This window comes from Nerophis ophidion, linkage group LG01, assembly GCF_033978795.1.
Source record: "Nerophis ophidion isolate RoL-2023_Sa linkage group LG01, RoL_Noph_v1.0, whole genome shotgun sequence".
NCBI classification, from domain to species: Eukaryota; Metazoa; Chordata; class Actinopteri; order Syngnathiformes; family Syngnathidae; genus Nerophis; species Nerophis ophidion.
Window position 1 is genome coordinate 13,107,199 of NC_084611.1, and position 27,061 is coordinate 13,134,259.

At 41.3% G+C, this 27,061-nt stretch overlaps 1 protein-coding gene and 23 non-coding genes across 24 annotated transcripts in view; 8 read left to right on the forward strand and 16 right to left on the reverse strand.

Moving 5' to 3' along the window:
- Window positions 1–25,416, forward strand: part of LOC133562745 (SH2 domain-containing protein 3C-like) — a 74,559-nt gene extending 49,143 nt beyond the window's left edge. Inside the window, exons 4-6 of the mRNA XM_061916641.1 lie at window positions 17,641–17,752; window positions 19,196–19,402; window positions 23,870–25,416. Of these exons, the coding sequence (XP_061772625.1) occupies window positions 17,641–17,752; window positions 19,196–19,402; window positions 23,870–24,048 (498 nt within the window). The 3' untranslated portion in view covers window positions 24,049–25,416. The remainder of the gene's footprint in view (window positions 1–17,640; window positions 17,753–19,195; window positions 19,403–23,869) is intronic.
- On the reverse strand, window positions 149–220 carry trnae-cuc (transfer RNA glutamic acid (anticodon CUC)). Its single transcript has one exon. It is a non-coding gene; the product is annotated as a tRNA-Glu (tRNA).
- Window positions 565–637, forward strand: trnaa-agc (transfer RNA alanine (anticodon AGC)). The gene has a single exon. It is a non-coding gene; the product is annotated as a tRNA-Ala (tRNA).
- trnae-cuc (transfer RNA glutamic acid (anticodon CUC)) lies at window positions 1,104–1,175 on the reverse strand. Its single transcript has one exon. It is a non-coding gene; the product is annotated as a tRNA-Glu (tRNA).
- Window positions 1,520–1,592, forward strand: trnaa-agc (transfer RNA alanine (anticodon AGC)). Its single transcript has one exon. It is a non-coding gene; the product is annotated as a tRNA-Ala (tRNA).
- Window positions 2,059–2,130, reverse strand: trnae-cuc (transfer RNA glutamic acid (anticodon CUC)). The gene has a single exon. It is a non-coding gene; the product is annotated as a tRNA-Glu (tRNA).
- Window positions 2,770–2,841, reverse strand: trnae-cuc (transfer RNA glutamic acid (anticodon CUC)). The gene has a single exon. It is a non-coding gene; the product is annotated as a tRNA-Glu (tRNA).
- Window positions 3,178–3,250, forward strand: trnaa-agc (transfer RNA alanine (anticodon AGC)). The gene has a single exon. It is a non-coding gene; the product is annotated as a tRNA-Ala (tRNA).
- On the reverse strand, window positions 3,718–3,789 carry trnae-cuc (transfer RNA glutamic acid (anticodon CUC)). The gene has a single exon. It is a non-coding gene; the product is annotated as a tRNA-Glu (tRNA).
- trnaa-agc (transfer RNA alanine (anticodon AGC)) lies at window positions 4,134–4,206 on the forward strand. The gene has a single exon. It is a non-coding gene; the product is annotated as a tRNA-Ala (tRNA).
- Window positions 4,673–4,744, reverse strand: trnae-cuc (transfer RNA glutamic acid (anticodon CUC)). The gene has a single exon. It is a non-coding gene; the product is annotated as a tRNA-Glu (tRNA).
- Window positions 5,628–5,699, reverse strand: trnae-cuc (transfer RNA glutamic acid (anticodon CUC)). The gene has a single exon. It is a non-coding gene; the product is annotated as a tRNA-Glu (tRNA).
- On the forward strand, window positions 6,999–7,071 carry trnaa-agc (transfer RNA alanine (anticodon AGC)). The gene has a single exon. It is a non-coding gene; the product is annotated as a tRNA-Ala (tRNA).
- On the forward strand, window positions 7,955–8,027 carry trnaa-agc (transfer RNA alanine (anticodon AGC)). The gene has a single exon. It is a non-coding gene; the product is annotated as a tRNA-Ala (tRNA).
- On the reverse strand, window positions 9,449–9,520 carry trnae-cuc (transfer RNA glutamic acid (anticodon CUC)). Its single transcript has one exon. It is a non-coding gene; the product is annotated as a tRNA-Glu (tRNA).
- On the reverse strand, window positions 10,160–10,231 carry trnae-cuc (transfer RNA glutamic acid (anticodon CUC)). Its single transcript has one exon. It is a non-coding gene; the product is annotated as a tRNA-Glu (tRNA).
- trnae-cuc (transfer RNA glutamic acid (anticodon CUC)) lies at window positions 11,097–11,168 on the reverse strand. Its single transcript has one exon. It is a non-coding gene; the product is annotated as a tRNA-Glu (tRNA).
- trnae-cuc (transfer RNA glutamic acid (anticodon CUC)) lies at window positions 12,463–12,534 on the reverse strand. Its single transcript has one exon. It is a non-coding gene; the product is annotated as a tRNA-Glu (tRNA).
- trnae-cuc (transfer RNA glutamic acid (anticodon CUC)) lies at window positions 13,467–13,538 on the reverse strand. Its single transcript has one exon. It is a non-coding gene; the product is annotated as a tRNA-Glu (tRNA).
- Window positions 16,837–16,908, reverse strand: trnae-uuc (transfer RNA glutamic acid (anticodon UUC)). The gene has a single exon. It is a non-coding gene; the product is annotated as a tRNA-Glu (tRNA).
- trnal-cag (transfer RNA leucine (anticodon CAG)) lies at window positions 20,215–20,297 on the reverse strand. The gene has a single exon. It is a non-coding gene; the product is annotated as a tRNA-Leu (tRNA).
- On the forward strand, window positions 21,567–21,649 carry trnal-cag (transfer RNA leucine (anticodon CAG)). Its single transcript has one exon. It is a non-coding gene; the product is annotated as a tRNA-Leu (tRNA).
- Window positions 22,654–22,736, reverse strand: trnal-cag (transfer RNA leucine (anticodon CAG)). Its single transcript has one exon. It is a non-coding gene; the product is annotated as a tRNA-Leu (tRNA).
- A 679-nt stretch (window positions 25,417–26,095) lies between the features above and the next one.
- On the reverse strand, window positions 26,096–26,167 carry trnae-cuc (transfer RNA glutamic acid (anticodon CUC)). Its single transcript has one exon. It is a non-coding gene; the product is annotated as a tRNA-Glu (tRNA).
- Between the last annotated feature and the right edge of the window lie 894 nt (window positions 26,168–27,061).

Genomic DNA, 27,061 nt, shown 5'->3' on the forward strand with positions numbered 1-27,061 from the left:
GCATTAGTATAGTTAGGAGGAGATGCCTCATCTAGCGCAAAAAATTGTTAGGTTTAAACCAGGTTTCGCTGAGGTCAGCCATGTTTTTTTGGAACTCTTAAGTTCCTCACATTATTTACCACTCAGACATAGTTGCTAAAATGCTAGGTTCCCTGACCGGGAATCGAACCCGGGCCGCGGCGGTGAGAGCGCCGAATCCTAACCACTAGACCACCAGGGACTTGATAATAGATTATATGAGGCTCACGCTTCGAGTGTGACAGTCACCTGTTATATGACACTTCTTAGACAGTCCAGAGACCAGACTGAAGACATCCATCTCGCTAACTCTAACATGTTAAGCTAGCATGCTAACATTTAAGTTAATTTTAGCTACAGTAAAGTCATCAATCTCGATATCAGATTGTTTCTTTCATGTACGACTCCACCTCTGAGAGGAAGAAGTTGCTCATATCCATATCCATCAAGTCCCTGGTGGTCTAGTGGTTGGGATTGGTCCCTCTTTTTGCTGTGTTCTGGGTCCGATTCCTGTTCAGGGAAAATAGGGAACAGGTTACCTTCACAGGGGAATTAGCTCAGATGGTAGAGCGCTCGCTTAGCATGTGAGAGGTAGCGGGATCGATGCCCGCATTCTCCACTGAAAGTTTTTAAGAGTTTGAGAGCCGACCCCATGTGTGCAGTCGTCCATCTTGTGGGACACGTGTGGACGTCAGTAAAGTCTGTATGACGGGCGTGGCCTTCAGGATACACACACTGTAGTATTACTTAAAAGTACTGCAGTAACACTCTTACTAAAATATAAGACATTGACAAAACTACTGAAATAGTTCGAAGTCTGGACTTTTGCCGATTGACTGACGTTTGTGTGATTGTGTCTGATAGCAGCTAGCTTAGCTTGTCTTACAGGGGAATTAGCTCAAATGGTAGAGCGCTCTTAAGGGGACGGGCGATATGCGCATTAGTATAGTTAGGAGGAGATGCCTCATCTAGCGCAAAAAATTGTTTGGTTTAAACCAGGTTTCGCTGAGGTCAGCCATGTTTTTTTGGAACTCTTAAGTTCCTCACATTATTTACCACTCAGACATAGTTGCTAAAATGCTAGGTTCCCTGACCGGGAATCGAACCCGGGCCGCGGCGGTGAGAGCGCCGAATCCTAACCACTAGACCACCAGGGACTTGATAATAGATTATATGAGGCTCACGCTTCGAGTGTGACAGTCACCTGTTATATGACACTTCATAGACAGTCCGGAGACCAGACTGAAGACATCCATCTCGCTAACTCTAACATGTTAAGCTAGCATGCTAACATTTAAGTTAATTTTAGCTACAGTAAAGTCATCAATCATGATATCAGATTGTTTCTTTCATGTACGACTCCACCTCTGAGAGGAAGAAGTTGCTCATACAGATATCCATCAAGTCCCTGGTGGTCTAGTGGTTGGGATTGGTCCCTCTTTTTGCTGTGTTCTGGGTCCGATTCCTGTTCAGGGAAAATAGGGAACAGGTTACCTTCACAGGGGAATTAGCTCAGATGGTAGAGCGCTCGCTTAGCATGTGAGAGGTAGCGGGATCGATGCCCGCATTCTCCACTGAAAGTTTTTAAGAGTTTGAGAGCCGACCCCATGTGTGCAGTCGTCCATCTTGTGGGACACGTGTGGACGTCAGTAAAGTCTGTATGACGGGCGTGGCCTTCAGGATACACACACTGTAGTATTACTTAAAACTACTGCAGTAACACTCTTACTAAAATATAAGACATTGACAAAACTACTGAAATAGTTCGAAGTCTGGACTTTTGCCGATTGACTGACGTTTGTGTGATTGTGTCTGATAGCAGCTAGCTTAGCTTGTCTTACAGGGGAATTAGCTGAAATGGTAGAGCGCTCTTAAGGGGACGGGCGATATGCGCATTAGTATAGTTAGGAGGAGATGCCTCATCTAGCGCAAAAAATTGTTTGGTTTAAACCAGGTTTCGCTGAGGTCAGCCATGTTTTTTTGGAACTCTTAAGTTCCTCACATTATTCACCACTCAGACATAGTTGCTAAAATACTAAGTTCCCTGACCGGGAATCGAACCCAGGCCGCGGCGGTGAGAGCGCCGAATCCTAACCACTAGACCACCAGGGACTTGATAATAGATTATATGAGGCTCACGCTTCGAGTGTGACAGTCACCTGTTATATGACACTTCTTAGACAGTCCAGAGACCAGACTGAAGACATCCATCTCGCTAACTCTAACATGTTAAGCTAGCATGCTAACATTTAAGTTAATTTTAGCTACAGTAAAGTCATCAATCATGATATCAGATTGTTTCTTTCATGTACGACTCCACCTCTGAGAGGAAGAAGTTGCTCATACAGATATCCATCAAGTCCCTGGTGGTCTAGTGGTTGGGATTGGTCCCTCTTTTTGCTGTGTTCTGGGTCCGATTCATGTTCAGGGAAAATAGGGAACAGGTTACCTTCACAGGGGAATTAGCTCAGATGGTAGAGCGCTCGCTTAGCATGTGAGAGGTAGCGGGATTGATGCCCGCATTCTCCAGTTAAACATTTTCAACTGGGAATAAAAAAAGGAGATTATCATATGAGAAAGTTAGCTCAAATGGTAGCATGCTAGGTAGCAAGATTGACAACTGTGTTCTGCACATGAAAACACATTTTTACAATGTTGTTGTTGTCAAACTACAAGGTCAGCCATGTTTTTTAGGGACTCTGAAGTTCTCATATTATTCACCACTCCAGACATAGTTGCTAAAATGCCAAGTTCCCTGACCGGGAATCGAACCCGGGCCGCGGCGGTGAGAGCGCCGAATCCTAACCACTAGACCACCAGGGACTTGTTGTTATCATATATGAGGCACACCATTTGAGTGCGACAGTCACCTGTTATATGACACTTCTTAGACAGTCCAGAGACCAGACCGAAGACTTCAGCCATCGATCTCGCTAACTCTCACATGTTTAGATAGCATGCTAACATTTACGCTAAATCCCGCTTAAGTCATCAATCATATCACATGTCATCCTTCATGTGAGAGGAAGAAGTTGCTCATACAGACATCCATCCAGTCCCTGGTGGTCTAGTGTTGAGAATTCTTCCCTCATATTGCTGTGTTCTGGGTCTGATTCCCGTCCAGGGAAGATAGCATTTTGGCAACGCATAACCTTTACAGGGGAATTAGCTCAAGTGGTAGAGCGCTCGCTTAGCATGTGAGAGGTAGCGGGATCGATGCCCGCATTCTCCACTGAAAGTTTTTAAGAGTTTGAGAGCCGACCCCATGTGTGCAGTCGTCCGTCTTGTGGGACACGTGTGGACGTCAGTAAAGGCTGTATGACGGGCGTGGCCTTCAGGATACACACACTGTAGTATTACTTAAAAGTACTGCAGTAACACCCTTACTAAAATATAAGACATTGACAAAACTACTGAAATAGTCCGAAGTCTGGACTTTTGCCGATTGACTGACGTTTGTGTGATTGTGTCTGATAGCAGCTAGCTTAGCTTGTCTTACAGGGGAATTAGCTGAAATGGTAGAGCGCTCTTAAGGGGACGGGCGATATGCGCATTAGTATAGTTAGGAGGAGATGCCTCATCTAGCGCAAAAAAATTGTTTGGTTTAAACCAGGTTTCGCTGAGGTCAGCCATGTTTTTTTGGAACTCTTAAGTTCCTCACATTATTCACCACTCAGACATAGTTGCTAAAAAGCTAAGTTTTCAGACCGGGAATCGAACCCGGGCCGCGGCGGTGAGAGCGCCGAATCCTAACCACTAGACCACCAGGGACTTGATAATAGTTTATATGAGGCCCACGCTTTGAGTGTGACAGTCACCTGTTATATGACACTTCTTAGACAGTCCAGAGACCAGACTGAAGACATCCATCTCGCTAACTCTAACATGTTAAGCTAGCATGCTAACATTTAAGTTAATTTTAGCTACAGTAAAGTCATCAATCATGATATCAGATTGTTTCTTTCATGTACGACTCCACCTCTGAGAGGAAGAAGTTGCTCATACAGATATCCATCAAGTCCCTGGTGGTCTAGTGGTTGGGATTGGTCCCTCTTTTTGCTGTGTTCTGGGTCCGATTCCTGTTCAGGGAAAATAGGGAACAGGTTACCTTCACAGGGGAATTAGCTCAGATGGTAGAGCGCTCGCTTAGCATGTGAGAGGTAGCGGGATCGATGCCCGCATTCTCCACTGAAAGTTTTTAAGAGTTTGAGAGCCGACCCCATGTGTGCAGTCGTCCATCTTGTGGGACAAGTGTGGACGTCAGTAAAGTCTGTATGACGGGCGTGGCCTTCAGGATACACACACTGTGGTATTACTTAAAAGTACTGCAGTAACACTCTTACTAAAATATAAGACATTGACAAAACTACTGAAATAGTTCGAAGTCTGGACTTTTGCCGATTGACTGACGTTTGTGTGATTGTGTCTGATAGCAGCTAGCTTAGCTTGTCTTACAGGGGAATTAGCTCAAATGGTAGAGCGCTCTTAAGGGGACGGGCGATATGCGCATTAGTATAGTTAGGAGGAGATGCCTCATCTAGCGCAAAAAATTGTTAGGTTTAAACCAGGTTTCGCTGAGGTCAGCCATGTTTTTTTGGAACTCTTAAGTTCCTCACATTATTTACCACTCAGACATAGTTGCTAAAATGCTAGGTTCCCTGACCGGGAATCGAACCCGGGCCGCGGCGGTGAGAGCGCCGAATCCTAACCACTAGACCACCAGGGACTTGATAATAGATTATATGAGGCTCACGCTTCGAGTGTGACAGTCACCTGTTATATGACACTTCTTAGACAGTCCAGAGACCAGACTGAAGACATCCATCTCGCTAACTCTAACATGTTAAGCTAGCATGCTAACATTTAAGTTAATTTTAGCTACAGTAAAGTCATCAATCTCGATATCAGATTGTTTCTTTCATGTACGACTCCACCTCTGAGAGGAAGAAGTTGCTCATACAGATATCCATCAAGTCCCTGGTGGTCTAGTGGTTGGGATTGGTCCCTCTTTTTGCTGTGTTCTGGGTCCGATTCCTGTTCAGGGAAAATAGGGAACAGGTTACCTTCACAGGGGAATTAGCTCAGATGGTAGAACGCTCGCTTAGCATGTGAGAGGTAGCGGGATCGATGCCCGCATTCTCCACTGAAAGTTTTTAAGAGTTTGAGAGCCGACCCCATGTGTGCAGTCGTCCATCTTGTGGGACACGTGTGGACGTCAGTAAAGTCTGTATGACGGGCGTGGCCTTCAGGATACACACACTGTAGTATTACTTAAAAGTACTGCAGTAACACTCTTACTAAAATATAAGACATTGACAAAACTACTGAAATAGTTCGAAGTCTGGACTTTTGCCGATTGACTGACGTTTGTGTGATTGTGTCTGATAGCAGCTAGCTTAGCTTGTCTTACAGGGGAATTAGCTCAAATGGTAGAGCGCTCTTAAGGGGACGGGCGATATGCGCATTAGTATAGTTAGGAGGAGATGCCTCATCTAGCGCAAAAAATTGTTTGGTTTAAACCAGGTTTCGCTGAGGTCAGCCATATTTTTTTGGAACTCTTAAGTTCCTCACATTATTTACCACTCAGACATAGTTGCTAAAATGCTAGGTTCCCTGACCGGGAATCGAACCCGGGCCGCGGCGGTGAGAGCGCCGAATCCTAACCACTAGACCACCAGGGACTTGATAATAGATTATATGAGGCTCACGATTCGAGTGTGACAGTCACCTGTTATATGACACTTCATAGACAGTCCGGAGACCAGACTGAAGACATCCATCTCGCTAACTCTAACATGTTAAGCTAGCATGCTAACATTTAAGTTAATTTTAGCTACAGTAAAGTCATCAATCATGATATCAGATTGTTTCTTTCATGTACGACTCCACCTCTGAGAGGAAGAAGTTGCTCATACAGATATCCATCAAGTCCCTGGTGGTCTAGTGGTTGGGATTGGTCCCTCTTTTTGCTGTGTTCTGGGTCCGATTCCTGTTCAGGGAAAATAGGGAACAGGTTACCTTCACAGGGGAATTAGCTCAGATGTTAGAGCGCTCGCTTAGCATGTGAGAGGTAGCGGGATCGATGCCCGCATTCTCCACTGAACGTTTTTAAGAGTTTGAGAGTCGACCCCATGTGTGCAGTCGTCCATCTTGTGGGACAAGTGTGGACGTCAGTAAAGTCTGTATGACGGGCGTGGCCTTCAGGATACACACACTGTAGTATTACTTAAAAGTACTGCAGTAACACTCTTACTAAAATATAAGACATTGACAAAACTACTGAAATAGTTCGAAGTCTGGACTTTTGCCGATTGACTGACGTTTGTGTGATTGTGTCTGATAGCAGCTAGCTTAGCTTGTCTTACAGGGGAATTAGCTCAAATGGTAGAGCGCTCTTAAGGGGACGGGCGATATGCGCATTAGTATAGTTAGGAGGAGATGCCTCATCTAGCGCAAAAAATTGTTTGGTTTAAACCAGGTTTCGCTGAGGTCAGCCATGTTTTTTTGGAACTCTTAAGTTCCTCACATTATTTACCACTCAGACATAGTTGCTAAAATGCTAGGTTCCCTGACCGGGAATCGAAAACGGGCCGCGGCGGTGAGAGCGCCGAATCCTAAACACTAGACCACCAGGGACTTGATAATAGATTATATGAGGCTCACGCTTCGAGTGTGACAGTCACCTGTTATATGACACTTCTTAGACAGTCCAGAGACCAGACTGAAGACATCCATCTCGCTAACTCTAACATGTTAAGCTAGCATGCTAACATTTAAGTTAATTTTAGCTACAGTAAAGTCATCAATCATGATATCAGATTGTTTCTTTCATGTACGACTCCACCTCTGAGAGGAAAAAGTTGCTCATACAGATATCCATCAAGTCCCTGGTGGTTTAGTGGTTGGGATTGGTCCCTCTTTTTTCTGTGTTCTGGGTCCGATTCCTGTTCAGGGAAAATAGGGAACAGGTTACCTTCACAGGGGAATTAGCTCAGATGGTAGAGCGCTCGCTTAGCATGTGAGAGGTAGCGGGATCGATGCCCGCATTCTCCACTGAAAGTTTTTAAGAGTTTGAGAGCCGACCCCATGTGTGCAGTCGTCCATCTTGTGGGACACGTGTGGATGTCAGTAAAGTCTGTATGACGGGCGTGGCCTTCAGGATACACACACTGTAGTATTACTTAAAAGTACTGCAGTAACACTCTTACTAAAATATAAGACATTGACAAAACTACTGAAATAGTTCGAAGTCTGGACTTTTGCCGATTGACTGACGTTTGTGTGATTGTGTCTGATAGCAGCTAGCTTAGCTTGTTTTACAGGGGAATTAGCTCAAATGGTAGAGCGCTCTTAAGGGGACGGGCGATATGCGCATTAGTATAGTTAGGAGGAGATGCCTCATCTAGCGCAAAAAAATTATTTGGTTTAAACCAGGTTTCGCTGAGGTCAGCCATGTTTTTTTGGAACTCTTAAGTTCCTCACATTATTCACCACTCAGACATAGTTGCTAAAATGCTAAGTTCCCTGAACGGGAATCGAACGCGGGCCGCGGCAGTGAGAGCGCCGAATCCTAACCACTAGACCACCAGGGACTTGATAATAGATTATATGAGGCTCACGCTTCGAGTGTGACAGTCACCTGTTTTATGACACTTCTTAGACAGTCCAGAGACCAGACTGAAGACATCCATCTCGCTAACTCTAACATGTTAAGCTAGCATGCTAACATTTAAGTTAATTTTAGCTACAGTAAAGTCATCAATCATGATATCAAATTGTTTCTTTCATGTACGACTCCACCTCTGAGAGGAAGAAGTTGCTCATACAGATATCCATCAAGTCCCTGGTGGTCTAGTGGTTGGGATTGGTCCCTCTTTTTGCTGTGTTCTGGGTCCGATTCCTGTTCAGGGAAAATAAGGAAAAGGTTACCTTCACAGGGGAATTAGCTCAGATGGTAGAGCGCTCGCTTAGCATGTGAGAGGTAGCGGGATCGATACCCGCATTCTCCACTGAAAGTTTTTAAGAGTTTGAGAGCCGACCCCATGAGTGCAGTCGTCCATCTTGTGGGACACGTGTGGACGTCAGTAAAGTCTGTATGACGGGCGTGGCCTTCAGGATACACACACTGTAGTATTACTTAAAAGTACTGCAGTAACACCCTTACTAAAATATAAGACATTGACAAAACTACTGAAATAGTCCGAAGTCTGGACTTTTGCCGATTGACTGACGTTTGTGTGATTGTGTCTGATAGCAGCTAGCTTAGCTTGTCTTACAGGGGAATTAGCTGAAATGGTAGAGCGCTCTTAAGGGGACGGGCGATATGTGCATTAGTATAGTTAGGAGGAGATGCCTCATCTAGCGCAAAAAAATTATTTGGTTTAAACCAGGTTTCGCTGAGGTCAGCCATGTTTTTTTGGAACTCTTAAGTTCCTCACATTATTCACCACTCAGACATAGTTGCTAAAATGCTAAGCTCCCTGAACGGGAATCGAACGCGGTCCGCGGCAGTGAGAGCGCCGAATCCTAACCACTAGACCACCAGGGACACGATAATAGATTGTATGAGGCTCAAGCTTCGAGTGTGACAGTCACCTGTTATATGACACATCTTAGACAGTCCAGAGACCAGACTGAAGACATCCATCTCGCTAACTCTAACATGTTAAGCTAGCATGCTAACATTTAAGTTAATTTTAGCTACAGTAAAGTCATCAATCATGATATCAGATTGTTTCTTTCATGTACGACTCCACCTCTGAGAGGAAGAAGTTGCTCATACAGATATCCATCAAGTCCCTGGTGGTCTAGTGGTTGGGATTGGTCCCTCTTTTTGCTGTGTTCTGGGTCCGATTGCTGTTCAGGGAAAATAGGGAACAGGTTACCTTCACGGGGGAATTATCTCAGATGGTAGAGCGCTCGCTTAGCATGTGAGAGGTAGCGGGATCGATACCCGCATTCTCCACTGAAAGTTTTTAAGAGTTTGAGAGCCGACCCCATGTGTGCAGTCGTCCATCTTGTGGGACACGTGTGGACGTCAGTAAAGTCTAAATGACGGGCGTGGCCTTCAGGATACACACACTGTAGTATTACTTAAAAGTACTGCAGTAACACTCTTACTAAAATATAAGACATTGACAAAACTACTGAAATAGTTCGAAGTCTGGTCTTTTGCTGATTGACTGACGTTTGTGTGATTGTGTCTGATAGCAGCTAGCTTAGCTTGTCTTACAGGGGAATTAGCTCAAATGGTAGAGCGCTCTTAAGGGGACGGGCGATATGCGCATTAGTATAGTTAGGAGGAGATGCCTCATCTAGCGCAAAAAATTTTTGGTTTAAACCAGGTTTCGCTGAGGTCAGCCATGTTTTTTTGGAACTCTTAAGTTCCTCACATTATTTACCACTCAGACATAGTTGCTAAAATGCTAAGTTCCCTGACCGGGAATCGAACCCGGGCCGCGGCGGTGAGAGCGCCGAATCCTAACCACTAGACCACCAGGGACTTGATAATAGATTATATGAGGCTCACGCTTCGAGTGTGACAGTCACCTGTTATATGACACTTCTTAGACAGTCCAGAGACCAGACTGAAGACATCCATCTCGCTAACTCTAACATGTTAAGCTAGCATGCTAACATTTAAGTTAATTTTAGCTACAGTAAAGTCATCAATCATGATATCAGATTGTTTCTTTCATGTACGACTCCACCTCTGAGAGGAAGAAGTTGCTCATACAGATATCCATCAAGTCCCTGGTGGTCTAGTGGTTGGGATTGGTCCCTCTTTTTGCTGTGTTCTGGGTCCGATTCCTGTTCAGGGAAAATAGGGAACAGGTTACCTTCACAGGGGAATTTGCTCTGATGGTAGAGCGCTCGCTTAGCATGTGAGAGGTAGCGGGATTGATGCCCGCATTCTCCAGTTAAACATTTTCAACTGGGAATAAAAAAAGGAGATTATCATATGAGAAAGTTAGCTCAAATGGTAGCATGCTAGGTAGCAAGATTGACAACTGTGTTCTGCACATGAAAACACATTTTTACAATGTTGTTGTTGTCAAACTACAAGGTCAGCCATGTTTTTTAGGGACTCTGAAGTTCTCATATTATTCACCACTCCAGACATAGTTGCTAAAATGCCAAGTTCCCTGACCGGGAATCGAACCCGGGCCACGGCGGTGAGAGCGCCGAATCCTAACCACTAGACCACCAGGGACTTGTTGTTATCATATATGAGGCACACCATTTGAGTGCGACAGTCACCTGTTATATGACACTTCTTAGACAGTCCAGAGACCAGACCGAAGACTTCAGCCATCGATCTCGCTAACACTCACATGTTTAGATAGCATGCTAACATTTACGCTAAATCCCGCTTAGGTCATCAATCATATCACATGTCATCCTTCATGTGAGAGGAAGAAGTTGCTCATACAGACATCCATCCAGTCCCTGGTGGTCTAGTGTTGAGAATTCTTCCCTCATATTGCTGTGTTCTGGGTCTGATTCCCGTCCAGGGAAGATAGCATTTTGGCAACACATAACCTTTACAGGGGAATTAGCTCAAATGGTAGAGCGCTGGCTTAGCATGTGGATCGATGCCCGCATTCTCCACTGAAAGTTTTTAAGAGTTTGAGAGCCGACCCCATGTGTGCAGTCGTCCATCTTGTGGGACACGTGTGGACGTCAGTAAAGTCTGTATGACGGGCGTGGCCTTCAGGATACACACACTGTAGTATTACTTAAAAGTACTGCAGTAACACCCTTACTAAAATATAAGACATTGACAAAACTACTGAAATAGTCCGAAGTCTGGACTTTTGCCGATTGACTGACGTTTGTGTGATTGTGTCTGATAGCAGCTAGCTTAGCTTGTCTTACAGGGGAATTAGCTGAAATGGTAGAGCGCTCTTAAGGGGACGGGCGATATGCGCATTAGTATAGTTAGGAGGAGATGCCTCATCTAGCGCAAAAAAATTGTTTGGTTTAAACCAGGTTTCGCTGAGGTCAGCCATGTTTTTTTGGAACTCTTAAGTTCCTCACATTATTCACCACTCAGACATAGTTGCTAAAATGCTAAGTTCCCTAACCGGGAATCGAACCCAGGCCGCGGCTGTGAGAGCGCCGAATCCTAACCACTAGACCACCAGGGACTTGATAATAGATTATATGAGGCTCACGCTTCGAGTGTGACAGTCACCTGTTATATGACACTTCTTAGACAGTCCAGAGACCAGACTGAAGACATCCATCTCGCTAACTCTAACATGTTAAGCTAGCATGCTAACATTTAAGTTAATTTTAGCTACAGTAAAGTCATCAATCATGATATCAGATTGTTTCTTTCATGTACGACTCCACCTCTGAGAGGAAGAAGTTGCTCATACAGATATCCATCAAGTCCCTGGTGGTCTAGTGGTTGGGATTGGTCCCTCTTTTTGCTGTGTTCTGGGTCCGATTCCTGTTCAGGGAAAATAGGGAACAGGTTACCTTCACAGGGGAATTTGCTCAGATGGTAGAGCGCTCGCTTCGCATGTGAGAGGTAGCGGGATTGATGCCCGCATTCTCCAGTTAAATATTTTCAACTGGGAATAAAAAAAGGAGATTATCATATGAGAGAGTTAGCTCAAATGGTAGCATGCTAGGTAGCAAGATTGACAACTGTGTTCTGCACATGAAAATACATTTTTACAATGTTGTTGTTGTCAAACTACAAGGTCAGCCATGTTTTTTAGGGACTCTGAAGTTCTCACATTATTCACCACTCAGACATAGTTGCTAAAACGCTAAATTCCCTGACCGGGAATCAAACCCAGGCCACAACAGTGAAAGCCCCCGAATCCTAACCAATAGACTAGTTGATGGATGTCTGCATGAACCAATCCTTCCTCTCAGAAGTGGCGTCGTACATGAAGAAAAACGTGTGTGTGATATCATGATTGATGACTTTAGCGGGAATTAGCTCTATTGTTAGAATGCTATCTTAACATGTGAGAGTTAGCGAGATCGATGGCTGAATTCTTCAGTCTGGTTTCTGGACCGTCTAAGAAGTGCCATGTAATACTGAACATCTGTTATTTATTTATTTGTAATATCATAGTTGTTAGCTACACAGTGTTAGCAGCTAGCAGTCCAAAGCACTTTACAGGGGAATTAGCTTAAATGGTAGCACGCTAGTTAGCATGTAAACGAGGTAGTGGTATGGATGCTTTTCTTGGAGGTGTATTACACCACGATCCCTGTGCCAATCCGCCCTTACAGGGGAATTAGCTCAAATGGTAGCATGCTTTTTTAACTAGGTAGCAAGGTTGACAACTGTGTTCTTCACATGAAAACACATGTTGTCAATGTTGTTGTTGTCAGAATACAAGGTCAGCCAAGTTTTTTCAGAACTCTTAAGTTCCTCACATTATTCACCACTCCAGACATAGTTGCTAAAATGCCAAGTTCCCTGACGGGGAATCGAACCCGGGCCGCGGCGGTGAGAGCGCCGAATCCTAACCACTAGACCATCAGGCACCTGTTTTTGCCATATATGAGGCTCCCCCTTTGAGTGTGACAGTCACCTGTTATATGACACTTCTTAGACAGTCCAGAGACCAGACTGAAGACTTCAGCCATCGATCTCGCTAACTCTCACATGTTTAGATAGCATGCTAACCCTCCATCCATCCATCCATTTTCTACCGCTTATTCCCTTTCGGGGTCGCGGGGGGCGCTGGCGCAACATTTACTCTAAATCCCGCTTAAGTCATCAACCATATCACATGTCATCCTTCATGTGAGAGGAAGAAGTTGCTCATACAGACATCCATCCAGTCCCTGGTGGTCTAGTGTTGAGAATTCTTCCCTCATATTGCTGTGTTCTGGGTCTGATTCCCGTCCAGGGAAGATAGCATTTTGGCAACACATAACCTTTACAGGGGAATTAGCTCAAATGGTAGAGCGCTGGCTTAGCATGTGGATCGATGCCCGCATTCTCCACTGAAAGTTTTTAAGAGTTTGAGAGCCGACCCCATGTGTGCAGTCGTCCATCTTGTGGGACACGTGTGGACGTCAGTAAAGTCTGTATGACGGGCGTGGCCTTCAGGATACACACACTGTAGTATTACTTAAAAGTATTGCAGTAACACTCTTACTAAAATATAAGACATTGACAAAACTACTGAAATAGTCCGAAGTCTGGACTTTTGCCGATTGACTGACGTTTGTGTGATTGTGTCTGATAGCAGCCAGCTTAGCTTGTCTTACAGGGGAATTAGCTCAAATGATAGAGCGCTCTTAAGGGGACGGGCGATATGCGCATTAGTATAGTTAGGAGGAGATGCCTCATCTAGCGCAAAAAAATTGTATGGTTTAAACCAGGTTTCGCTGAGGTCAGCCATGTTTTTTTGGAACTCTTAAGTTCCTCACATTATTCACCACTCAGACATAGTTCCTAAAATGCTAAGTTCCCTGACCGGGAATCGAACCCGGGCCGCGGCGATGAGAGCGCCGAATCCTAACCACTAGACCACCAGGGACTTGATAATGGATTATATGAGGCTCACACTTCGAGTGTGACAGTCACCTGTTATATGACACTTCTTAGACAGTCCAGAGACCAGACTGAAGACATCCATCTCGCTAACTCTAACATGTTAAGCTAGCATGCTAACATTTAAGTTAATTTTAGCTACAGTAAAGTCATCAATCATGATATCAGATTGTTTCTTTCATGTACGACTCCACCTCTGAGAGGAAGAAGTTGCTCATACAGATATCCATCAAGACCCTGGTGGTCTAGTGGTTGGGATTGGTCCCTCTTTTTGCTGTGTTCTGGGTCCGATTCCTGTTCAGGGAAAATAGGGAACAGAATACCTACACAGGGGAATTAGCTCAAATGGTAGAGTGCTCGCTTAGCATGTGAGAGGTAGCGGGATCGATACCCGCATTCTCCAGTTAAATATTTTCAACTGGGAATAAAAAAAGGAGATTATCATATGAGAGAGTTAGCTCAAATGGTAGCATGCTAGGTAGCAAGATTGACAACTGTGTTCTGCACATGAAAATACATTTTTACAATGTTGTTGTTGTCAAACTACAAGGTCAGCCATGTTTTTTAGGGACTCTGAAGTTCTCACATTATTCACCACTCAGACATAGTTGCTAAAACGCTAAATTCCCTGACCGGGAATCAAACCCAGGCCACAACAGTGAAAGCCCCCGAATCCGAACCAATAGACTAGTTGATGGATGTCTGCATGAACCAATCCTTCCTCTCAGAAGTGGCGTCGTACATGAAGAAAAACGTGTGTGTGGTATCATGATTGATGACTTTAGCGGGAATTAGCTCTATTGTTAGAATGCTATCTTAACATGTGAGAGTTAGCGAGATCGATGGCTGAATTCTTCAGTCTGGTTTCTGGACCGTCTAAGAAGTGCCATGTAATACTGAACATCTGTTATTTATTTATTTGTAATATCATAGTTGTTAGCTACACAGTGTTAGCAGCTAGCAGTCCAAAGCACTTTACAGGGGAATTAGCTTAAATGGTAGCACGCTAGTTAGCATGTAAACGAGGTAGTGGTATGGATGCTTTTCTTGGAGGTGTATTACACCACGATCCCTGTGCCAATCCGCCCTTACAGGGGAATTAGCTCAAATGGTAGCATGCTTTTTTAACTAGGTAGCAAGGTTGACAACTGTGTTCTTCACATGAAAACACATGTTGTCAATGTTGTTGTTGTCAGAATACAAGGTCAGCCAAGTTTTTTCAGAACTCTTAAGTTCCTCACATTATTCACCACTCCAGACATAGTTGCTAAAATGCGAAGTTGCCTGACCGGGAATCGAACCGGGGCCGCGGCGGTGAGAGCGCCGAATCCTAACCACTAGACCACCAGGGACTTGTTGTTATCATATATGAGGCTCACCCTTTGAGTGTGACAGTCACCTGTTATATGACACTTCTTAGACAGTCCAGAGACCAGACTGAAGACTTCAGCCATCGATCTCGCTAACTCTCACATGTTTAGATAGCATGCTAACATTTACGCTAAATCCCGCTCAAGTCATCAATCATATCACATGTCTTCCTTCATGTGAGAGGAAGAAGTTGCTCATACAGACATCCATCCAGTCCCTGGTGGTCTAGTGTTGAGAATTCTTCCCTCATATTGCTGTGTTTTGGGTCTGATTCCCGTCCAGGGAAAATAGTATTTTGGCAACACATAACCTTTACAGGGGAATTAGCTAAAATGGTAGAGCGCTCGCTTAGCATGTAAGAGGTAGCGGGATTGATGCCCGCGTTCTCCAGTGGAACTTTTTAGAGTTTGAGATCCTCCCCCATGTGTACAGTCGTCCATCTTGTGGGACACTTGTGGACATCAGTAAAGTCTGTATGACGGGGACAGCTGGTAGTGGGCATGGCCTTCAGTATTCACAGACTGTAGTATTACTTTAAAGTACTGCAGTAACACTCTTGCTAAAATATAAGACGTTGACAAATGTACTGAAATAGTCCAAAGTCTGGACTTTTGCCGATTGACTTATGTTTGTGTGATTGTGTCTGATAGCAGCTAGCTTAGCTTGTCTAACAGGGGCATTAGCTCAAATATATATTCTTAACTGTCTATGCGACATCAAGGCTTGGTTAGCCCAGAATTTTTTAATAATGAATGGGAGAAAAACAGAAATTTTAGTTTTTGGTCTGGCCCTCACTGACTTGGGACCATTGCAAAATGATGTGCGTCCCAAAGTCACCAGCCTTGGCGTCACTATAGACAGCGATTTTAAACTAGACAAACAAGACAATGGCGTTTTTTAAAATTGTGTTTTTATCACCTTCGTATTTTAGTAAAGGTTAAACCGTTTTTATCTTTTAACCTTTTTGAACAAGTCATGCATGCTTTTGTTTCAAGTCGCCTGGACTACTGCAATGCACTTTATGCTGGCATTAGCCAAAAAGCTCTCCCCCTGTTACAGTTAGTCCAGAACGCGGCAGCACGACTTTTAACAGGCGCCAGGAAACGCCAGCATATAACCCCAAGTCTTCAGAGTTTGCACTGGCTCCCTGTTCATTTTAGAATTGATTTTAAAACATTGCTGTTTGTTTTTAAATCTTTACATGGACTGGCACCTCAATATATCTCGGACCTCATCCAAATTTACACTCCTGCACGTGCTCTGAGGTCCGATAGCCAGCTCCAGCTCGTGGTGCCCAAGACCAGACTTAAGACCAGGGGAGACAGGACAGGGCCTTCTCTGTGGTCGTCCCTGAGCCCTGGAACACTCTGCCGCTCCATGTTCAAACTGTTTCCACAGTGGAGTGTTTTAAGTTTATGGTGAAACCTAACTTTTATTCTTTGGTTTTTAACACTACGTGAGTTGTGTGGTCCTCTGTCCTCTGTTGTCCTCTGTGTTTTTTATACACTTTGATTTTTATTTTACTGTTTTAATTGATTTTGCCCTTTAAAATAGTTTTTAATCATTTGTTTTTATATTGTTTTTATTGGTTTTATTTTTTATTTATTTTTTGTTTTATTCATTCATTGGTGGAGCATAATATTGTTTTTAACATGGCTGTGCAGCACTTTGGAAACGTTATTGTTGTTTAAATGTGCTATATAAATGAAGTGGATTGGATTGGATTGAAATGGTAGAGCGCTCTTAAGGGCACGGGCAATATGCGCATTAGTATAGTTAGGAGGAGATGGCTCATCTTCCACAAAAAAATCGTCTGGTTTAACACAGGTTTCGCTGAGGTCAGCCATGTTTTTTTGGAACTCTTAAGTTCCTCACATTATTCACCACTCAGATATAGTTGCTAAAATGCAAAGTTCCCTGGCCGGGAATCGAACCCGGGCCGCGGCAGTGAAAGCGCCGAATCCTATCCACTAGACCACCAGGGACTTGATGAGGGACTGTATGACGCTCACATTTTGAGTGTGACAGTCACCTGTTACATGACACTTCTTAGACAGTCCAGAGACCAGACTGAAGACTTCAGCCATCCATCTCGCTAACTCTCATATGGTAAGCTAGCATGCTAACATTTAAGCTAATTTTAGCTACAGTAAAGTCATGAATCATGATATCACAGATGTTTTTTTTCATGTACGACTCTGAGAGGAAGAAGTTGCTCATACAAACATCCATCAAGTCCCTGGTGGTGGTTAGGATTGGTCCCTCTTTTTGCTGTGTTCTGGGTCTGATTCCCGTTTAGGGAAAATAGGGAACAGGGCACTTTACAGGGGAATTAGCTCAAATGGTAGAGCGCACGCTTAGCATGTGAGAGATAGCGGGATCGATGCCCGCATTCTCCAGTTAAACATTTTCAACCGGGAATAAAAAAAGGAGTTTAGCATAAGAGAGAGTTAGCTCAAATGGTAGCATGGTAGGTAGCAAGATTGACAACTGTGTTCTCCACATGAAAACACATTTTGACAATGTTGTTGTTGTCAAACTACAAGGTCAGCCATGTTTTTTACGGACTCACATTATTCACCACTCAGACATAGTTGCTAAAATGCTAAGTCCCCTCACCGGACCTCAAACCTGGGCCGCAGCATTAAGGGTGCTGAATCTTAACCATAACTCCACCAGGGATTGGAAGTGGTCTTTGACTCTTGTCACCTGGCCAGGTGACGCGTCTGGAGCACACCTGGGCGACATTACGCCAGCGGCACACAGAGGGCGCCATTCTCTACCAGAAAACTCTGCGGCCCTTCATGATGAGGCTGAATGAAGGCAAAGGTATGATACACTATTATAGCAGTGATACCATGTTGTGATATCAGTTATTCTTATCGTTTCTTGTCTTAGAAGGATTAGTCACACTTGGAATGTAGCAAGATGTCGACTTTAATGATTATTCATGACTTGATGTACTGCATCATGATTAGGGATGGTACTGTTCACATTGAATCGATACGGTACCAATTCCAGGTGCCTAGGAGTCAATACTGGTACTCAAATGTACCAATTTTTGGAAAATATTTTGTTTCATTATTTATATATTTCCCGAATGACCACGCTTTTTACCTCTCTCTCTCTCTCTCTCTCTCTCTCTCTCTTTCTCTCTCTCTCTCTCTCTGGATATATATATACATATATGTATGTATGTATGTGTATATACACATATCTATGTGTATATATATATATATATATATATATATACCTATATGTACAGTATGAATACATATATTCATATATGAAAAAAACAAAAAAATATATATACATATATATATATTATATATGTAGATATATACCTATATATATTAAACAAACATAACAATAACAAGTTTGTAATGGATCTCATTATCAAAACAACACAACAGATAGCAGAACTCTCAATGCGCCCACATACAAAAAGTCCTGCTGGTGCATTCATAACATTCCCAGTCATTTTTAACATTTAAAAAATTTGGGGGATTTGAAAACAATTAAAAAATTATGGATATGTTAAATATTTTAAATAATCTTGAACATTTTACACATTTGTCAAACATATTTAGGTATTTTCAAACATTTCCAAAATGTTGAACATTTCAACGCACTTTTAACATTTAAAAAAAATATAATATTTTAAAACATGTTTAACAATCTATAAACATTTTTAATATTTTTCAAACCTTTTTCACATTTTTTTGGGAAATATTTTGGCATTTTTAAACATTTTATAAATGTTAAACCTTTTAAAGCATTTTTAACATTTTAATGTATAAAATATGTAACATTTATAAAGCATTTTTCATATAAATTTTTTTTAGCATTTTTTAACATTTTAAACATTTCTAACATTTTAAAAAATGTTAAGCATTTTCAAACATTTTAAAAATGTTAAACATTTCAATGCATTTTTAACATTTTAAAATACTTTTTAAAAATACTTTTAAAATAATTGTTTAATATTTTTACTTTTTATAACTAATGTTAACATATTGCACATGTTTAACAAAACTTTTTTAAATATGTAAACTATTTTCATACACTTTAAAGATTTTAACATTTAAAATGTAAAAATTGTTGTGACCATTTACAAGGGCAATTTTGCAAGGGGAATTAGCTCAAACGGTAGAGTCCTTGCTTAGCATGCGAGAGGTAGCGGGATCAATACCCGCATTCTCCATGACTTCTTTATTTTTGTGCGATTCCAACTGTCCTGACGCCTCTCCGCACGTCACGTCTGTGTCGCAGAAAGCTGTCCTCTGTCCAGCACCAGCTTCCCGCACGTCCTGCCCCTCCTTTACCTGCTGGAGAGAGGCGTGGCGCTGGGTGAGGGGGCGGAGCCTTGGGAGACGGCGGAGGATGGCGTGGACGTGGTCATGTTGCATCTCGAGGCGGCCAGGACCGTGGCACAACTAGGCGACGTCTACAGGTCCAACGCTGAGAGCAAACTGCAAGGTCAAAAGACACACAAACACACAAATATGTATTTTCTTAAATACGTGTCTCAAAACCCCATGAATTTTAGGTTTACACTAATAAAATGAGCAAAATGTTAGCATTAAACATTAGCATGCTAACGTAAGCGTGTTACAATGAAATAGTTAGCACACTTGCAAGAAAGAGACATGTCTAGAACCCCATTAATTTTAGGTTTGTACGAGTACATTAGCAAAAATATTTGCATAAAACGTTAGCATGCTAATTTAAGCTTTTATAATGGGAACTGTTAGCATACTTTAAAGAAAGAGATATTTCTCAAAACCCCTAAATTTTAGGTTCATTCAATTAAAATAGAAAAAATGTTTGCATAAAACATTAGCATGCTAACGTTAGCATGTATTAATGGGAATAGTTAGCATACTTGCAAGAAAAAGATACGTCTCAAAACCCATGAATTTAAGGTTCGTACGAGTAAAATAGCAAAAGTGTTTGCATAAAACGTTAGCATGCTAACGTTAACATGTTATAATGGGAACAGTTAGCATACTTTTAAGAAAGAGCTACGTCTCAAAACCCATTAATTTTATCTTTCAGTCATAAAAATGAGCTAAAAAGCTAGCGTAAAACATAAGCACGCTATGCCATGAATTTTACGTTCAAATATTTCCAATTAGCTAAAATGCTAGCATAAAACAGTAATGTTAGCATGATAACAGAGGAAATGTTTTTCTTCTCAGTGCAGAAAATCCCAAATGTTCATGTCAGAATTGGAATTCGAATGAATTAGTAATTTTCTTCTCATAGTGAGGATAATCAAAAAGCACTTTTGTCAGAAGTGGGATTCGAACCCACGCCTACAGAGTAGACTACGACCTGAACGTAGCGCCTTAGACCGCTCGGCCATCCTGACAGTTACAGGGCCTTACATGCTAATGGTAGAATGGCTCTGTATATAAATGTAGTATTTGTTATCACATATTACTATTTTATGACTGAATATATCATTTTGATTGAAGCTAAAAAGCTTGAATAAAACATAAGCATGCTAACTTTAGCTTGTTGTAATGGGAAAAGTTAGTATACCTGTAAAATGGAGACATGTCTCAAAAACTATGAATTTTAGCTTTCAATCATCAAAATGAGCTAAAATGCTAGTATACAACATTAACACGCTAATGTTGGCATGATCATTTAAAACATGTTAGCATACCTCTAAGATAGCACTAAGTATCAAATGCCATGAATTTTAGGTTCAAATACTAACAATTAGCTAAAATGCTAGCATGAAACAATAACATGCTAACTAATGTTAGCATGGTGAAATAGGAAAAGTTGGCACACTTCTGACAATGCCATGTATCGAAGGCCCCAGATTTTTAGGTTTATACAAATACAATTATCAAAAAATATTAGCATTAAAATGGTAAAATAAGATAAGTTTAGCATGTTAGCATGCAACAGCTGGATGCTAATTTTAGCTTGAAAACAGGATAAGTTCATGTCATAGATAAAATGAATTAGATGTTTTTTTTATCACAGTGAGGAAAATCCAAAATGTTCTTGTCAGAGGTGGTGTTCGAACCAACGCCTACAGAGTAGTCTACCACCTGAACGTAGCTCCTTAGAACGCTCGGCCATCCTGACATCCATCAGCCCTGACACGCCCACACATGCTAATGGTTTAATGGCTTCAACAATAAAGTTACTATATGTTGTCAAAACGACTGTTTTATAATTCAATACATCATTTTGATTGAAGCTAAAAGCTTGCATTAAATGCTAACATGCTAATGCTAGCTTGTTATATTAAGAAGAGTTAGTATAATTTAAGACAGAGACATGTCCTAACCAAAGAAGTTTTGGTTTAAGTGATAAAAAAATAATCTTAGATGCTAGCGTAAAATGGTAGCATTTTAATGTTAGTATAATAACAGAGGAAATGTTTTTCATGTTATAAATGAATGAATAAATTTATAATTTTCTTCTTAGTGCAGTAAATCATACTTACTGTTCTCAATATAACAAGCTAGCATTAGCATGTTAGCATTTAATGCAAGCTTTTAGCGTCAATGAAAATGATATATTGAATTATAAAATAGTTGTTTTGACAACATATAGCAACTTTATTGTTGAAGCCAATAAACAATTAGCATGTGTGGGCGTGTCAGGGCTGATGTCTGTCAGGATGGCCGAGTGGTCTAAGGCGCTACGTTCAGGTCGTAGTCTACTCTGTAGGCGTGGGTTCGAATCCCACTTCTGACAACAAAACTTTTTGATTTTCCTCACTGTGAGAAGAAAATTACTAATTCATTTTATCTATGTAGACCGTAGCACTTTGGACCACTCGGCCATCCTGACAGCCATAGGGTCGGACACACCCACACATGCTAATGGTTTAATGGCTTCATGTACAAAGTTTGTGTTTGTTTTCAAAAACTACTGTTTTACAATTGAATATATAATTTTGACTGAAGCTAAACAGCTTGCGTAAAACATTATCATGCTAACGTTAGCCTGTTATATTGAGAACAGTTAGCATGCTTAGGAAATGGAGACATGTCCAAACCAAATAAATGGTGGTTTTAACGGTCAAATTGAGCTTAAATGCTTGTATAAAACGTTAACATGCTAACATAGGAAAAGTTAATCATCGCATAGATAGTTAGTTGAATTAGTTAGTTAAAATCCCTGATTGTTAGGTTTCAACATACAGTGAGCATAAAACATTAGCATGCTAAAATACAAGAAGTTATACTTCTAAGATTGCGCCAAATATCAAAATCTCTGATTGTTTGGTTTAAAAATACAAAATGAGCTAAAAAGATTAAAAAAAAAAAACGGTACCATGCTAACATTAGCTTGTTAGAATTTTAGCTTTCAATCAAAACATTTGCAAAAATGCTAGCATAAGAAAAATAGCACCCTAATGTTAGCATGATGATATTCCATCCTATAGATAGAATGCTGATGTTAGGATATAAAAAATCTGTGATTGTTAGGTTTAAACGTACAAAATGAGCTAAAATGTTAGGATAAAACAGTAGCATGCTAACATTAGCTTGTTAGTATGCTTGCAAAATGGAGACGTGTCCAAACCAAATAAGTGTTGGTTTAAATAATAAAATTGATCTTAGATGAAAGCATTAAAATGTTAGCATACTATAGTTATAATGCTAATGTTAGCAGTATAACAGGAAAAAGTTCATGTCATAAATAAAATGAATTAGTAATTTTCTTCTCACAGTGAGGAAAATCCAAAATGTTCTTGTCAGAAGTGGGATTTGAACCCACGCCTACAGAGTAGACTACGACCTGAACGTAGCGCCTTAGACCGCTCGGCCATCCTGACATCCGTGCGGACCCAGATGGCCCACACATTCTAATCGTTTAATGGCTTCAGCGAAAAAGTTGCTATATGTTTCAGACATTTCTTTTTTATAATTTGATATATCATTTTGATTGAAGCTAAAAGCTTGCATTAAATGCTAACATGCTAATGCTAGCTTGTTATATTGAGAACAGTTAGTATAATTTAAGACAGAGACATGTCCTAACCAAATAAGTTTTGGTTTAAGTGAAAAAAATGATCTTAGATGCTAGCATAAAACGTTAGCATGTTAATGTTAGCTTAATAACAGAGGAAATGTTTTTCACATTATAAATGAATGAATAAATGAATCATTTTCTTCTCAGTGCAGTAAATCCAAAATGTTCATGTCAGAAGAGGGATTCGAACCCACGCCTACAAAGTACACTACAGCCTAAATGTATGCTAATTGCTTAATGGCTTCATGGACAAACTTGGTGTTTGTTATCAAAAACTACTGTATAATTGAATATATAATTTTGATTGAAGCTAAAAAGCTTGCATAGAACGTTAGCATGCTAACGTTAGCTTGTTATAATGCGAACAGTTAGTATACCTGTAAAATGGAGACATGTCTCAAAACCCATGAATTTTAAGTTTCAATCATCAAAATCAGCTAAAATGTTAGCATAAAACATAAGCAGGCTAATGTTAGCATAATAATAGAAAAAACTTTAGCATATTTCTAAGATAGCACCCAGTATCAAATGCCATGAATTTTAGGTTCAAATAATTACAATTAGCTAAAATGCTAGCATAAAACAATAACCTGCTAACTAATGTTATCATGGTGACAGGAAAAGTTGGCATACTTCTGAAAATGCCATGTATCAAAAGCCAAGACTTTTAGGTTTATACAAATAAAATTATCAAAAAATATCAGCATTAAAATTTTAACATGCTAAAGTAGGAGAATTTAACATACTTCTAAGGTGGCACCAAGTCTCAAAATAAAACATTATCATGGTGACATTAGCTTGTTATATTGACAACAGTTAGAAAACTTGCAAAACCTAACAATTTTTGGTTTAAATGATAAAAAATGATCTTAGAGGCTAGCATAAAATGTCAGCATGCTAATGTTAGCATCCAAAACACGGGCGTTGCTGTGGCAGGTTTCCAGGAGCAGGACGACATCTTGGAAGTGTTCCGGACCGACTTCCAGATGAGGCTACTGTGGGGGAGCAGGGGCGCCGTGGAGAGCCAGGCGCCGCGCTACGCCAAATTCCAGCAGGTGCTGACGGCTTTGTCCAACAGGCTGGAGCCGCCCGCGCCCCAGGCCACAAAAACCTGACTTGGGACTCCCGCCAAGACATCAATACGCCGTTTTTTAAACGGTCCCCACAATGTCTGTTTCCGTGACTCGAGTGTGTGACGTGTCAAACATGCAATATGCCGTTTTTTAGACGGTCCCCACAAGGTCTGTTCCGACGACTCGAGTGTGTGAAGTGTCAAACATGCAATATGCCGTTTTTTAGACGGTCCCCACAAGGTCTGTTCCGACGACTCGAGTGTGTGAAGTGTCAAACATGCAATATGCCGTTTTTTAGACGGTCCCCACAAGGTCTGTTTTTTAGACGGTCCCCACAAGGTCTGTTCCGACGACTCGAGTGTGTGACGTGTCAAACATGCAATATGCCGTTTTTTAGACGGTCCCCACAAGGTCTGTTCCCATGACTCGAGTGTGTGAAGTGTCAAACATGCAATATGCCGCTTTTTAGACGGTCCCCACAAGGTCTGTTCCCATGACTCGAGTGTGTGAAGTGTCAAACATGCAATGTGCCGTTTTTTAGACGGTCCCCACAAGCTCCGTTCCCCCAGAAGGTGTGTGAAGTGTCCAACATGGGTACTCACAAGAAACTGTTTGTTCTCTGGGATCCCGAGTGAGGGTGTGGTCCTCGGTTGTCACGTGACGTCCGGAAAACGTTGCAGACCGCACGTTCTAGCGCAGAACTTTGCCGAGCATGTTTGTTGACGTTGTGAAGGCTGGACCTCCACGACACGCCAACAGTATCGCATTATTCCCAAAACGTAATCCTACATTCCATTAGCATGTGACTATTGGAACAGTTAGCATTTTTGCAAGAAAGAGATATGTCTCAAAACCCATGAATTGTAGGTTTATACAAATAAATTAGCAATTTTTTTTAGCATAAAACATTAGCATGTTAATGTTAGTGTGTTATAATAGGTACCGTTAGCATACTTGCAAGAAGGAGTCAGTAGAAATGTTGATGGGCCTGCTATCTGTGCTGTGAGCCTCTGGCCCCCAGGTTGATTGATGTTAAACAGCTAGCATACAACGTTAGCGTGTTATAATATGTACGGTTAGCATACTTGCAAGATTTGTCTCAAAACCCATGAATTTTAGGTTTACACAAATAAATTAGCAAAAATGTTTGCATAAAACATTAGCATGCTAAGGTTAGCGTGTTATAATAGGAACAGTTAGCATCCTTGCAAGGAGTCTCTGTAGAAATGTAAACAAAAGGTTTATGTTTGAATCCCAAAGTGAACTTAAACACTGGTCTTTTTTTTCCTCTCAATTATTTAACAAACAAAACAAGTTTGATAACATTTTATTAAGGGAATAAAAGTGTCTTTTTTTAGACATTTGTGTCATTTTAACATCATTATGTGATTTTCACGGACTGATGACTTGTCAAAGGAATAAAAACACATTAACACAAACTTATGTCCTGTCTTTATTAGACAATACTGGGAATGTTTTATTGTGAAATTAAAAAGTCCTTTTGGCGTGTTCATTACATTACCAATCATTTTTAACATTTTCAAACATTTAAAAATGTTTGAAGATGTTAAAAATGTTGGACTTTTCAAACATTATAAAGATGTTAAACATTTTAAAGCATTTTTAACATTTCAAACACTTCAAAGCATTTTTAATATTTAAACATTTTAACATTTTTCAAATGGAGCTTTTTTGATGGGCAATGAAAAAGGACTTTAGTATATGAGAAAGTTAGCTCAAATGGTAGCATGCTAGCCTAACATGTGAGAGTTAGTGAGGTGGATGGTTGAATTATTCAATCTTGTCTCTGGACCGTCTATTAAGTGTCATGTAATACTGAACATCTGTTATTTATTTATTTGTAATATCATAGTTGTTAGCTACATAATGATAGCAACTAGCAGTCCAAAAGACTTTACAGTGGAATTAGCTTGAATGGTAGCATGCTAGCTAGCTAGGTAGCAAGATTGACAAATGAAAACACGTTCTGGGTCTGTTTTGTCAAACTACAAGGTTAGCCATGTTTTTTAGGAACTCTTAAGTTCCTCACATTATTCACAACTCCAAACATAATTGTTAAATTGCCAAATTCCCCGACCGGGAATCGAACCCGGGCCGCAGCGGTGAGAGCGCCGAATCCTAACCACTAGACCACCAGGGACTTGTTGGAAGTTTTACTCTCAAAGTCTGAGCCTCATATAATTTCTTGAAGAGAAATTGTATGAGGCTCACACTTTGAATGTGACAGTCACGTGTTACATGACACTTCTTAGACAGTCCAGAGACCAGACTGAAGACTTCAGCCATCGATCTCGCTAACTCTCATATGTTAAGATAGCATGCTAACATATAAGCTAATTTCAGCTAAAGTTATCAATCATGATATCACACGTCTTCCTTCATGTGAGAGGAAGAAGTTGCTCATACAGACATCCATCAAGTCCCTGGTGGTCACGTGGTTAAGATTGGTCCCTCATATTGCCGTGTTCTGGGTCTGATTCCCGTCTAGGGAAAATAGGATTTTTGCAATGAAGAACCGTTACAGGGGAATTAGCTCAAATGGTAGAGCGCTCGCTTAGCATGTGAGAGGTAGCGGGATCGATGCCCGCATTCTCCACTGGAACTTTTTAGAGTTTGAGAGCCGACCCCATGTGTGCAGTCGTCCATCTTGTGGGACACGTGTGGACGTCAGTAAAGTCTGTATGACGAGGACAGCTGGAAATGGGCGTGGCCTTCAGGATACACACACTGTAGTATTACTTTAAAGTACTGCAGTAACACTCTTACTAAAATATAAGATGTTGACAAAGGGGCTGAAATAGTGCAAAGTCTGGACTTTTGCCGATTGACTGACGTTTGTGTGATTGTGTCTGATAGCAGCTAGCTTAGCTTGTCTTACAGGGGAATTTGCTCAAATAGTAGAGCGCTCTTAAGGGGACGGGCGATATGCGCATTAGTATAGTTAGGAGGAGATGCCTCATCTAGCGCAAAAAAATCGTTTGGTTTAAGGCAGGTTTCGCTGATGTCAGCCATGTTTTTTCAGAACTCTTAAGTT